Source organism: Pagrus major, chromosome 15 (assembly GCF_040436345.1).
Source record: "Pagrus major chromosome 15, Pma_NU_1.0".
In the NCBI taxonomy this organism is placed as follows: domain Eukaryota; kingdom Metazoa; phylum Chordata; class Actinopteri; order Spariformes; family Sparidae; genus Pagrus; species Pagrus major.
Window position 1 is genome coordinate 5662124 of NC_133229.1, and position 14336 is coordinate 5676459.

Genomic DNA, 14336 nt, shown 5'->3' on the forward strand with positions numbered 1-14336 from the left:
TGTGTGTATGTATGTGTTTTTGTCCTTGCCCCAAGGGGCTACCCCGCTTCACTAAAGTAAACGTAAAAGCCCATCGTGCATCTCTCAGCCTCCCAAGGTCCGGCCCACATGCACTTATTCCACCACATGTCTCTTTTCTGCTGTTACCACAGGGGCCGAGCCGTAATCCTTCCCATTACTTTTGCCTTTTTCACAGACGATTTCAGAATGATGTTCACTCCATCGATGGCCAAAATGGCAGTTTGGAAGAGAAGCGGGGGAAAGCAAGCCACAGAGCCTGAATAGTTCATGAGTCTGTATCCCTCAATGTTTGGTAGAGTAATTACTGCCATTAAAAGGGTGAACTATAAATCTCAGCTCATCGATTTCCTCAGTCATTAACATTTAGTGGCAAGGAAGCTGGATGGAGAGAAGGTCATCTTTAGAGCATTTGTATCATTTGAGCGTGAGGGTATGAACGTGAGTCTGATCATTTTTGCATGCAGTGAATTCACATGGAGTCCCACATACGAGGTGATCATCAGAGGATGAGCATATGTCAGTGTTTGTGTCCTTGAGGAGATTGTTTTTGGAAACATAAATGCAAATATTTTCTGATTTATTTAAGATCCAGCCCTGTGCTCTATAGCTTGTTGTTGGACTACAGTGCTGTTTACTTGTGATGGCTAGATTCTCACTCTTATAACTGGGAACCATTTGTCCCTGATGACCAGCATGACAAATGTTTGATTATTTTGAGGTTGGCAACTGTTAGACCATTAGATATTACATCAAATAGACTGTGGCAGGGACAAAAATAGCTTTTTCTCAATATGCAGTTGAGGCAGATCTAGTGTCAGGTCGGCTCTATGACATGTAACAGTGAGTGTACAGCGCATAAGAGGCTCCAGCTGCTGTAGTGAAAGTATGGCTATAACACAAGCCTGGCCCTGTCTAGGATGTCAAAGCCCCCTAGAGTTGGCTGAACCTGCGCTGGGTTGATCAGTAGTCCCCCTGAGAGGATGTGCACACTCAAGTGACAAGCTTGAGCTAATCACGATGATGAGGGTGGAGAGAGCTTTAGCTTAATGGGAGCACAGAGAGTACAGGGCAATGCCTCAGGGAAGCAGACTCACACAGAAATACACTAAAAATGTGCACTGTAACATACAAGATATGTTGGGGAAATATTACTGTAAGAGGAGCTACAGCTCTGCAGGACAGCAGACACAGTTCTTAACTCTTCTCCCTTTTGTTGCCCTGCAGGTTTGATATTATGGCAGCAAACTTTATGCTTTCAACCTTCCTCCTTTGTTGTTTCGTAGATAGTTTATTGATGTTTGCATATCTGTCAAGGAAGCATGTTCAAGTGTCAGGTTAACCCCGGCCTACTCAGTATGCAGACCGCAGGCCACATCCTGCCCAGAAGCAACCTCTTAGTGGCCCAGCATACATACATCTGAAATATGATGACATATGCAAACTACTAGTGCCACACTAGTGTATATTGTATGTCCATATATGTCTCACATACAGTATATGCTTACATATGAGTCACTATACACTCCTTATTGTATATATTTCACCAGACTGCATCCAGAAGACATTCAAACTTTTGATGGTGACATTTACTGAAATTACTATAATTAAATTTTCAAGTCTATAATTTCACTCATACTTAAGTATGCTGCACACCATGTAATCTACAGTACTTAGTTACTTTTAAAATCATAATTGATCACTTGGTTCAATTTGAATTCATATCTAAACCTTTAATCTGCATATTTGTTGTCAATAAAGCTATCAGATCACAAACGGGTGAATGAAGACTGTGACATACAGACAAAAAACATAAAACTTGGAGAGGTGACCATGACCACTAAGCAGAACAGCGCAGGAGTTGGCGGAAATCTGGACTGATGATACAGAAACCCCTTTGATTGAATGCTGCTATTGCTATTTTTAACATTAACGGTCAAAAATGAACTAATACTCTGCTCTTTAATATCAGTAATTTTACTTGTGATTGAGTAATATTTATTTTTTCCACCACTGCTAATGAGTGAGCCACCTCCCTTTGCTTTTCTCTCATCCTTGTTGAGAGACTCACATGCGTAGCAATGATTAGGTGGGATGTGCAGATCCTGTTTTCTTCCCAAATCAACATTATCCACATGTGACGCAGTTCCGACCATGCTTAGCAGCTTTTCAAACATCTGGCTATTGGCAGTAAGCAACAAGTGCTGGACTGAAAATATGTCACCGTCAACCCTGAAATGTAAAATTGTGTTAAACAGGCTGAGGAAAATGTCTGGCCAACCTACAATTCCTGGTTTTAAGAATCAGGCGCAAGTCCATTTTTAACAGAATAGCCTAGGGTTGGCTTGTTGATGACATCAAAGTCATTCTGGATATCATTTGCATGCATTATACTGTAACCTTTCCATCAGTGAAGCACACAATGCAGTGTAACATGTAAACAGTGTGGTACAAGCTGTCATTTACATTGATGACATATTGAAGGTTTAATTTCACCCTAACTGCAATAAGTGCCTAGTGCCTGCACCCCACCACTTCTTTGTAGCAAGATTTAAGTCATTCATTGATTATTGATTATTATTATTATTATTAGTAGTAGTAGTAGTAGTAGTAGTAGTAGTAGTAGTAGTATTATTATTGATTTATATGCCCAGTGAGTGTTTCAGGAAATAACTCTGCATCCCTCACCTGAGTATTATAGGAAATATATAATTTGTCTCTTGATTCCCTTTTTCTAATGAAAATGTGTCAGAGACAAAAACACGCGCAGAGCGATAGAGGAATAAATAATGAGAGAAAGGGATGTGGAGGAGGAAGTAAAGGTTGTTATCTTCAGGTGCAAATGGGTGACTGGATTCAAGCCAGGAATAATTTCCCACTGCTGCTGAGATAAGACTGTGGAAGTTGGATTGCATTTTAGATTTACTTATTTAGAGAATTTTACATCTACAACCCTGTTTTAGACTCTGTTCCCTCAGGAGCACAATTTCAAAGTTCACAGATGTTGTATCAAAGTGAAAACAAACTGCAGGGTGCTAGCCATTACTAAGAGATAACATACGGAAAAACAGCCAACAGAGGAACGGAATATGATGAAAAAGTATCATACAGTTTTATGGTCAATTCTTTATGGTCTCTTTCCAATCAACACCCCATAACCGCAGGCAGTACAGCAAAGATTTGAGGCTTTATTTTGGAAAATAAACGGTGCATGAAATACTGCAAAATGCAGTCAAATGCACACAGGGTATGTGTGTAGGGCACTGTGACACATCCTCTGTGATCTCATTGCCAGAGGCACGTGTAGCAACTTCTACATAATTGGAAACAATACAATAAATCGCCTCCTTTGCTTTAATTAGAATCAGTGCACTCTGAGGCACAGTGCTGTGAAAATGAAGGGAAATGTCGACTACAGAAGCTTCTGCTCTGAAGTCAGGAGGTGCAGAACTGCCTTCAGCAAACATGAACAGTATAAAGTAGCACCTTAAATTAAATCAGCCTGGGGAAGATACATCTGACTGCTGTGTTCGGATGTTTCTTGCAAAACATCAGCCAGTGTTGTGGACAGCAGCAGCAAAAGCAGGCAACACATTTAAACCACAGCATTACATATGAAACAAATAATAATAATAAAAAAACAACAATAATAATAATAATATAAAAGGTTGTGTGTAGGGCTGGGCAATATGGCCTTTAAATAATATTGTGATATTTTTAGGTTTTATCGCAACATACAGTATATCTACATAATTTGAAATCTCCTCAAAAGCACTTCATAAATGCTAGGTCTGGGTTTTGTTGTTTTTGGCCAAATACCTATATGGATATTCTGACAATATTGTGTCATCCCTACAATATAATTGTGACAACATTGTAGGGATCACTATCGGTACAAAATATTCACACAATGAGATTTTTGATAAATAATTATCACTAATGTGGATATAATGACTAAGTGGGTAAAGTAAGTATTAGAATAAGTAGAACAGTCTGATAAGTTCAGAAAATTACACCACTTTACTGTAATAAAGCCTTTAAAACCAGGAGAAGACTAGACTTAATGCCATATCAGGATATAATGATATCCAGAATCTAAGATGATATATATAGACTCCTATCACGCTAATAATATAATATTTATATATTAAACTTCTGTATTTCATATTACATGTCAGAATTGTGTTGACAGGTAATGTTTTTAGCTGCTGTTCACCTTTTACCTGATAGTTCAGCATTTTGCCACCATGACTGTGGGACACTTTATCAAACCTAATGAGGCAATGAAAAATTCAAATAATCCCAAACTCTCCCTTTAAAAGTACAGTTTGGGTCTGGATGGTGTGAAAGTAGCTGCAGTGGTTATCGGAGAGATGCCAGGCCTGCAATCTGTCTCTGGGTGACTGCCAGCCAGGGATACGCATAAACTAACAATACACACACACTTACTCACACATAGAACAAGCTCCCCAACACATACTGTACCGTATCTGCCTGTCTCCTGTTACCATGGAAACTGACAGGCCTCCCATTGAAAAATCTTCAGATGCAGATGTGTGTGTGTGTGTGTGTGTGTGTGTGTGTGTGTGTGTGTGTGTGCGTACCGTATGTGTGTGCATCACTGCTTGTGAGTGCTTGTGTGGGGGTGTGAATATGTGCATTTGCATTTCAGAGACTGCAGCGTGTAGAGACGAGGGAGGACGCATGTGCACCTATCATTCAGATACAGTATGTAGGCCAATGTACATGAATCCAACAAACACATGCAAAGTTCATTTTATCTATATTTCATAATCAGTATAGCGGTTGGAGCGTGTGTGAAATTTATAGTAACTTCAGAAGACATGTTATGAAATTGATACTCACTCTGAGGAGTCTATAAAGTATATCCCAAGGGCCCCGATGCTGAGCGCAAAGACTAACACCACCTGAGGAGAGAAAGACACAAACAAAAGAGAAATTATTTTCATGCAAAGAGGCAAAAGTCTTCAGCTCTGCTCATTAGTGCTCTCTGTGGGAAACAAGCTCTTATGCTGGGTTGGAGTGGACACAATAGTCAACACTAGTCACAGTATCTGTAATTAAACAACGACTTGCGTCCTGTAGGTTTCAGAACGTTGGACATTTTCTAAAAGCAAGCGCTGAATAATGAATGCTAACCCTCAGGTCAGCAAATACAGCCTATTGTGATGAGAGCACAATCATAGGAAGCAAAGAGAGGACACACATCTGTACGCACACAATGTGTGTGTGGAGTGTTGAGAGGAGGTGCTGGAGACGACCACAGTTATCAGGTGTTGACATGCGCTCCTTAAGTACTACGCTGCATTGTGTGAGATTGTGACTGGCTGGACTGTGGTCTGTATAATTCAATGACTATATATGACCAGTACGGTGAAGTAAGGTAAGGGAACCTGGAGTACTAGCAGCAACAGCTGATCCACCAAACAAGGTGTTTAATCTTGAGTCTTAAAACATAAGAGGCTACAGATTAAAGGTAACATTTTTAACTGCTAGATATCAGCATGAAACTTTCAAAGTAGATTACTTACACTAAGACTATTATCTTTAGTATTACAAGTGTAAAATATAGAAATAAGGCACTGCGTAATTAAATATCCATTAATTTGCATATTTCTGAATTCTGAACTAAAATAAATGCCTACTTGCATTTTCTTTTCTTTTTTTTGTTGTTATTTTGGTTTTCTTTCCACTAGACTCAAATGAAGACATGTGTTATGGAAGCAAAAAATATTTTTTTAAAAATATCCAAAGATTTAAGCAACATTATGTAGAAATTGGCAGTTTGTCAGTGCAACACCATTGTCACAAATACAAATCACAGGTCTGTAACAATTTGTCAGACATAATGTAGGTGCTAACTACAAACAAAACTCATTAGGTCATAACAAAAGTTCACCCATGTGCATTTCTTTTTCCGCTCTTCCCCCCAATGTTTTGAAGCTTTGACATTATAAAAACATGTTGGTGAGTAGCAATGATGGGCCTGGAGCAACATCAATTATGATGTTCCAGAAACAACATCAACATGGATTTGTTTTTGGATTGTGCATAATACTGACATGTAATGCATCACAGCATCACAATAACTGGGTTTCCATCCAAATGTATCGAATTTAAGAGCGGATTTTGTGAAAATGCGCAAAAAGCAAATGCAAATTTATGCCCGTTTCCATTCGTTATTGTTTTGTGATTATTGGGAGAGAAGGAGTGCGTCGTGAGATTACGTCATAAGAGAGCGTGAATGTATCCATGACAACAGTTGACACTCAGCTGACAGTTGACGCTCAGCTGACACTCAACATCATGGACAATTTACTGGTGAACCTGTTGGCTCTTGGGAGAACATTAGCTATAATTTTGTCAGTGTTCACAGCCTACAAAACCCTCCTGAAGAGGAGAAGGAAAAGAAGATTTTTAATGTTACGAGTGCTGTCGGAGTTTGCTGGAGGGAGACTGCGTCGTTTTCCATTTGTTTGGGAACGTCGCCAGGTGAAGGACTTTTGGGACGTCGTTGTCCAGCAGCACTTCAGACGTACCACGACTTCACATCCGGGTAAGTCATGATTTATTCGCAAAACCTGTTTCCATAACAAAAAGTCGCATTTTCCTTTTATCGATACGCTGACAAATCCACCCCCTCCAAGCGTAAAAACTTTTTTGCGACTTTATTGCCTTTTTTCGAATTTCTGGCGTTTCCATCCAAGTATTTATTCACAATGTTTGAAAATGCGAATAAGAAAAGGTGGATGGAAACGCAACTAATAATGCAATACCAGAGAGATTAGTATAGCACAACATAGACAAAAACAGAACCTTTCAAATTCAGTGAGAAACATAAAGACCTTGGATTAGTCATTAAAAGTAAATGTCAGTTCCTCTTGTCCCACATGCCTGGAAAAATGCTGACATGTGTCACAATAACACCCTCCAGCAAACTGCACTTGCAAACACTCACATCACCATCATCATCACCACTGTCATCATAATCATCATCTTTGCAACAGCTGACCAATGTAGCGGTGCACAATACTTCCTCCCCTGCGATCTTTTCTCCCATTCAGCCTTCTCACAATAGGAGCCCACTGTCCCTGCTGATTGTGCCATTCATTATTGATGATGGGAGCTTGATTACTTTCATGTGATGGTCCTTTGGATTGATCCAATGCATTGTTACTGAGGTATTAAGTAAACACCCCCATACCCTTGCATTTTTAATGGTTTTGCTGCTTGAATGGAGAACGATGGCAATCCTGGCCACAGAGTCATCCGGGGCTGGAATAACCTTACAAGCCGAAGACATCAATGATGTTCCACACAAAGGAGAAGGGGGAGGAGGCTCAAGCTGGAACTAGATGATAACATCAGGCTTTTTGTATGAGAAGCTCGCGATTGGTCTGAAAAGGAAGGGGAGCAGTTGACCGGAGTGCATTATCTGATTCAAATTGACTTGACAGGAAATTAACATGTGCATTTTTCCCACAAGACGGCATGGTTTGCTGATAGTGTGTTAGTAAATTTTCAGGTTCAAGGTGAACCTTAATCTCCTGCCACAACTGTACATGGTTGATGTTGCATTGTGGTTAACGTAGTCATCAGGTTTTGATAAGGAAGAAGAATGTATGGAATACAAAAAGACGATTTGTCTGGTTCTGTTGCATCAATTTTTTCTCCTTTTTCTTTTCAACAATTGTCAATCACGAGTCTGTGATTGACAGTTAAATTGCTGAAGTACTGTTTTAATGTGGATATAATGACTAAGTGGGTGAAGGCAAGTATTACACCAGGTAGGACAGTGAACACAAGTTCAGAAAATGACATCTTGTTACTGTAATGCTGCCTTTAAAACCAGGAAAAGACAACACTTATCACAATATAACAATATCCAAAATCCAATATGATACATAGTCTCATATCATGATAAAGACATAATATTGATATATTGCTCAGCCCTAATGCAGAAAGATTTCACTGCACTGTAACCCCCTCCGACATAGAGAAGCACAATTTTAAGCATAGCACTTACATGCATGTGTGCATGTGTACACAGTGCATATAGATGCATGCACACTGACATTTCCTTGGAGCTAGTTTGTGCTTCTATGTAGCAGGGTCAAAAGGGCTGAGGAAGAGAAAGGCGAAAAGAGAGGCCTGGAGAAAAGGCCGAAGAGAAGTATGGCTAAAAAGCTGAGCAGTGAACAGTGAAACACCCAGCGATGAGCTGAGGAGATAAGAAGCATCATCATCTTAAACTGACCCAGTTATTCAACTGTGAATGCCGGTCCAACCCATCCCCCCACCCTTTCTCCCTCTCTCACACAATGTCTACGAGGCCTAGCCGTCGACCTCAAACCCACAATCTACTAAAGACAACCAACCGAGCAACCGCCACTGCGAATCAGGAGCAATGTAATAGCACACAGGGGAAACCTACATCTACAACGATAATGTCAGAGGGGCATTCCCTACAGAAGAAAGTGAGAAATTAAAAAAAAGAAACACAGCAGCAGGAGAAGGATTGCTAAGTCTAGCTGTTGCAGCAGCTGTAATGGTTGTAACCTACCTAATGAGTCTGTCTAAATTTCATGATTCACATGTGAAGAGATGGCACCAGTGAGTCATTGTCGTTAGCAACAAACTGGAATATGTCGGCATCATGTCAGAGGAGCAGCCATCGGACGTGATGTCTATGTTTTCTCTTTAATAGCCGTGTAGGTTTTCATTGGTGTATCCCCTTCTATATTTGAAGTGCAAAGCTAAATCTGTCAGATGTTTTCCGAGGTGCACTTTAGCAGGCGCACTAAAACACGGGACGTGTAAAAGAGGGCAGCCAGAAATCGTGCATGTGTCCGTGTGCACTTCAAAGCGTGCGGGTTTCAGGTTCCAGTACTGCAAGTGGGCAAGAGGTGGCAGCTCTCACATGACACCATCAGAACTGTTCACACATAATAATACTAACTGACATGAATAAACACACGCGTGAGTCCGACGCTCTCAGTTTATTTGGCAGTTGAAAGAATTTTGAGAGCTCATCACGGCTCGCCCATGAAAGGGATATTATGAAGTGCCCCGAAAACTAAGATGAACGACTTCCTGCACCAGCAGGGACCCTATCTAATGACTTCCTCTGTCCTTTAAGTGCACTCTGTGATGTGGAGAGAGTGGAGTCTCACAGACATGTGATGTGGGCTCACAAGGTATGGAGTAATCGCTTCACGTTAAGGCCAACTGCCCAGGTCAGGAGAGTAGTGAGACACTTCCTGTCTCTTCTGCATTTCCGTTCAAAGTAATCAAGACGACTTTTCTTTTTTGGTGGTGAGCAGCGAAGACACACCTTGCTGTATAGACAAACACCTGAATACAGAGGACATCTCTGGTTACAGTTTGGGGATATAAATAAAATATTTTCTATTGACTTCATATCTCAATATTGATATATGCACTCAGTGGTGACTTATTGTATAAACCTGTCAGCGACACTGGTGTTGAACTGGACTGCATTAAATCTAAAGGTCTTTCTAATATTTCACCCAGCACCATTTACAAATACGAGTGGGGGAATATTTGAAACATATTTCAATGTAATACAAACACCAACCTCATAAAGTCAAAGTAATACCTCTCTGACAGTGTAATGAATAATAAAACACTCTGTGGTCTACTTAAACTAAATGTATTTATTACAGTTCTGGTATCAGGAAGCAAAACTCTACACGACAGTGGCTGTGTAGGATAAATGTGTCCAACGGGATAAATATTCTGAGGAGAACAAGGTCCAAAGACGGGAGTGTAAAGCTGTTGTTAGCTATCATGGCGTTGTCACATGTCTCACGTATTTACAGAAACAGCAGTACAATTAATGGCTGAGCAATTGTAATGGATAGATTTTACAGGTGTAATTAATAAAGTGGCCACTGAGTGTATATAATGATTAAATAATTGTATGTAAATTAATTTGAAACTGTTTATTGGTGAGAACCAGAAGGGTTTGTCTTGCGTTTGGCTGATGTCAGTGAATGAAATACCTGAAAAATCAAGGTACTTAATCACAAAGGTGCAAATGTACAGTATTAGTCCTTTCAGTGAATGGCCAAAAGGGACATTTGTTAAAGCCTTGGTTAGCAGGTGTAGTAGTTATGGCTGACAGGAGGAAGTCCTGTGATGTCATAGATTAGCCACAAAAAACACACGCATATGGAAGAAGTCAGGGTGGATGGAAGGGTCCCCACAATGACCCAGAAAACAGCTGCATATTTTAGTCCCTTAACCAACTGGTGATAATTGTAACCATGATGACAAATGTCCCTTAATCAAGACCATAATCAAGATAGTCTTCTACCATCAACTAAGCAGTTATTTTAACCCTAACCATGACTTTTCCATTACCCTCTCCCATGCCCTTAAGCAAAACCAAACTTTGAGCATAGCATTGTCATATGATACTAAACTATTATATTAGTATATAATATAAATGCAACACTTGTGGTTTTTCCTTTTTCATGAGTTGCCGTAAAGGATCTACACTTTTTTTTCTGTGCAGACGTGAAAACTAAATTGTTTTAGTTAAGCGCATATTCGTTGAGGGAGTCCTTGTATTGTGACCAGTCACATCACCTGTTAGGTGGCTGGAGTATCTTTGGGAGAAATTATTCTTTTGTGTGCACAGAAAATACATCTTTTACTTCAAAAATGTTGCATTTGTGTTTTGTTTTGTTTTTTGCGATGAATGGTAACAGTAACAGTGATTTGCAATGGTTTTGGAAAGGACAGACAAATTATTTGTTGTTGCTGAGAAATGTTTTAGCTAGGTGTCAGAAAAGATCATTGTATGTGATGTGTTACATGATGTAAGTTCAGTACGGGAAGTTGAATGTTGGTTTCACATGGGACACAAACCCTGGCCCACGCGGTCAAAGTCCTGTGTTTAACCTATTCTTGCATCCCATTCTCCTGCCTGTGAAGTTTAGCAGTTTATACTACATTCGGTACTACACGTCATACAGGCATACACTTTTCCCACCTAGGTGAGACATGACACTGTTTCCTAAGATGAGGTCTATTACATACTCTGCCATGAGACTGGGCTGACTCACATATCATCTCCATTAAAGCCTTGGCTCACAGATTATGGAGAGAAATTGGAACTTTTAATCTGAAGCTATTTTAGTTAATTTATAAAATAAAATGAAAATCGACTTGTGCAAAATATTAATAGAATCCAAAGCCTGGGGCTAATGAGGCAGCTCACTTGTGATCTGATTTGCATGCTATTATTACAGAGCTGCTAGAGGTCTACATCAAAGGCAGGAAAACAAATATCCTTGCGGGTATTATAGTTAGGTGAGAAATCTGGACTACAACATCTCTGGTTTTCTTTCTGTCAAACACTGGAAAAAACACTTTCTAAGAATCCTAATGGGTTCCCCAAGATTACATGAGCGGGAATCCTCGTTGGGGAGTCAAGAATGCCCGTCAGTACTGTGTGGCATCAGGATAAGCTTGTTCATTAATCCGGCCTGGCTCTAGGTTAGCCAGAAAGAGGAGCTCCAAAATGTCCGATTGATGCCTCGGCCAGAAAGGATTTCAGAGGCCCACAGCCAAGGAAAGCTCTGGCCAAACCAGTGTACTGTTTCTGCTTTCCTTTGGCTTTAATCCATAACTCTATACATCTGCCTTTTATAGCAAGTCTCAAACAAACAGCAAGAGCTTAAGCATATTCATTCATATTCGATACAGAATAATGCTCATGTTTGAAATAGATGCAACTCTATAACATTCCCTCACTCAGCAAATTGTCACAATGTTTGCACTGCAGAGTAAACATTTGCATCCACTACAAGCGTTTGCATTCATAACAAATACTCCTACATTATCACACACGAGTCTCGCCCCGATGCAGATTTAGACACGAGAGGAAACGGAATCACATGTCGCTGCACGGGGTGAGAGTGTGAGCCTCTCGCCGGGCGAGTGTCAACAAATGACGCCTCCATTAAACTTTGATGGCATACATCCATATATCAGTACGCATCAGGGTCTCCCCTTTCCGCCTCAAATAGCAGGGGCCTCTAGACGGCTACGCAGGTGGAGGTATGATCTGACATCCTGTCAGAAAAGAGAAGAACACACTCTGTATTCCGGTCACACGCTGCATAACCCAACCCAGACTACTGATTCCCAGTGTGAGTGAACAGATGTAGCACAGGCATACCAAATGATACCAGTGCATTCTCACCAGTTGGACATGAATTACCAAACGTGGACAGCTCTGTAAAGTTGATGGTAATAAATTATGAAAGGAGCCACACTTTTTTGTTTTCAGAAAATGAATAAAGGACTAACAAAGAATAACAAACAGTGGATATATGTTGTTGACAGAAAATATATATATATATTGTTTTTTAGATATTTTAGAGATTCGGGTCTGAGACAACCTTCACTAAAGACAATCCAGTCTGAGACTATCAAACTACTGGAAAGTCTGAGACTGTCTGAGGCTCAGTCTGCTGATAGCTCGCCTCTGAACAGACTTTCCAATGACACGTATGCTAATTGCCACCTCCGTTACAATCACACTCTCCTAATTAGAGCATCAAGCATCGAAATAGCCCTATTTTTATAAGCAAAACAGATGAGCAGAGTGCAATAGAGTTTAGCATGGTTGGCTGTCAACAGAACAGGGCCAATTATACCCCGACTTCAAATATGCAACTCATGAATTATGAGAGCGAAGGACAAAAACAGGCAGGATACAAGCTGAAGCCTGAGTAAGTTGTGCACTGGTGTGTGTCGGAGTTGTTTTCATCATCCGAATTCACTGTAGACTCCCAGTCACACTCAATTTTAGTGAAGTCTAATGGGGAAGAGTGTAAGACCAAAAAAGAATGAAGGAGATATAAGATGTAAGAGATAAAGTATGAGCTAGTGCTCTTTTATGAAATGTCTACAATCAATGCTAATGTAGTATTTTAGGAAAGCAGGACACTTAAACACGTCTTTATTTGCTTTCAGAAGCTGCTTAACATGCCTATTTTTAGGAAAAGAAGGCAGGAGAGTTTTGATATCTGATTTGTCTGGTGGCGAGGAGGAGGGAAAATAAGCTTCAACAGATTCTGTCTCTCTTCTTCTTCTCCTCCCACAGCCAGCTCCCTTTGTGTTAACGTCCAAGGTCACGCGGCGACTGTCTCTGGGGTGAATAGAGGACCGGTAGAAGAACGATAACCTACCTGTCCTTCAAGATTCATCTTTACCATTCAGCCACATTTCTCATTATTCAACATGCACTTGAGCTATGCTTTGCAAAGAAATTAACTTGTACAACTTGTGCCTCTTGAGTTCAGAGAAACAAATCAAAATTTGTTAGATTTTTATATTTTCAAGGGGATGTTTTTCTTCTTTAGTTACAGATGATGTGATGTATCACAGATGGCAGCCTTGGATCTAGAAAAGTGCGAGAAGAGTGAGATTTCCTTGATTCTGGTGCAACACTAGCAAATCTGGCAGACAATGGACTCATTAGTGACATTACAAATTTCCATTGTCAATACTGTTGCTGACATCATGACTAATGATTGTTCGGAGGACTACAGGAGCCACTTCCCCAGGAGCCCCAAGGAGGAACTTCCTGTTGCTTTATTATTGCATCTGTCAGCCATGACAGGTAGCGCCTGGCAGAGCACTTTCCTCTTTAAGGTGAGAGGGGTTGATTTAGCTTCAAGGAAACAGGCACGACTGGTTGATGGAAAGAGATTGACAGAGACTGAATCACGATTCTATCTGCATTTTGTTTGCCTATAACAAAGATGGTGCGAACACTTCTTGTTTATTTGAATCAGACATTGCAAAACTTGAAAGGCATTACTACTGGGACGCTGCCTGAATTCGACGTGTGAAAATACAAGCACGGTGTGAAATGTAACACTTTTTAGAGCGCTGACTCAGTTTAAAATGAACGTTGACATCGCCAACAGGACAGGTGCCGACAACACACGACAAGCAGACCTACACTCAAGAAAATAATGATGGCTTAGCCATTGACTTTGAGTATTTAAATTAAATATAACGTTTCCACTAAAAAGATTGAATGTAAAGGGTCACATATATATTAGTTATTTAAAAGTAAATTGCTAGATGTGTACAGTGTGTAGTGTAACCATTTGAAATGCATTACTTTTAAGCATAATACTTGCTTAATAAACTTTATGTTTATGTAGAAGTTCCACCTAACTTTAAAAAGTTAACTCAAACAAGTTCTAAGTCATTTTTCCTTGGCTATTTTTTTTCACTATTTTCTAACA

At 40.1% G+C, this 14336-nt stretch overlaps 1 protein-coding gene across 6 annotated transcripts in view; it reads right to left on the reverse strand.

Moving 5' to 3' along the window:
• kcnma1a (potassium large conductance calcium-activated channel, subfamily M, alpha member 1a) overlaps nt 1-14336 on the reverse strand; it is a 152703-nt gene that overhangs the window by 79533 nt on the left and 58834 nt on the right. For all 6 annotated transcript variants that reach the window (XM_073481734.1, XM_073481733.1, XM_073481738.1 and 3 more), the window contains exon 3: nt 4885-4946. In XM_073481734.1, the coding sequence (XP_073337835.1) occupies nt 4885-4946 (62 nt within the window). The remainder of the gene's footprint in view (nt 1-4884; nt 4947-14336) is intronic.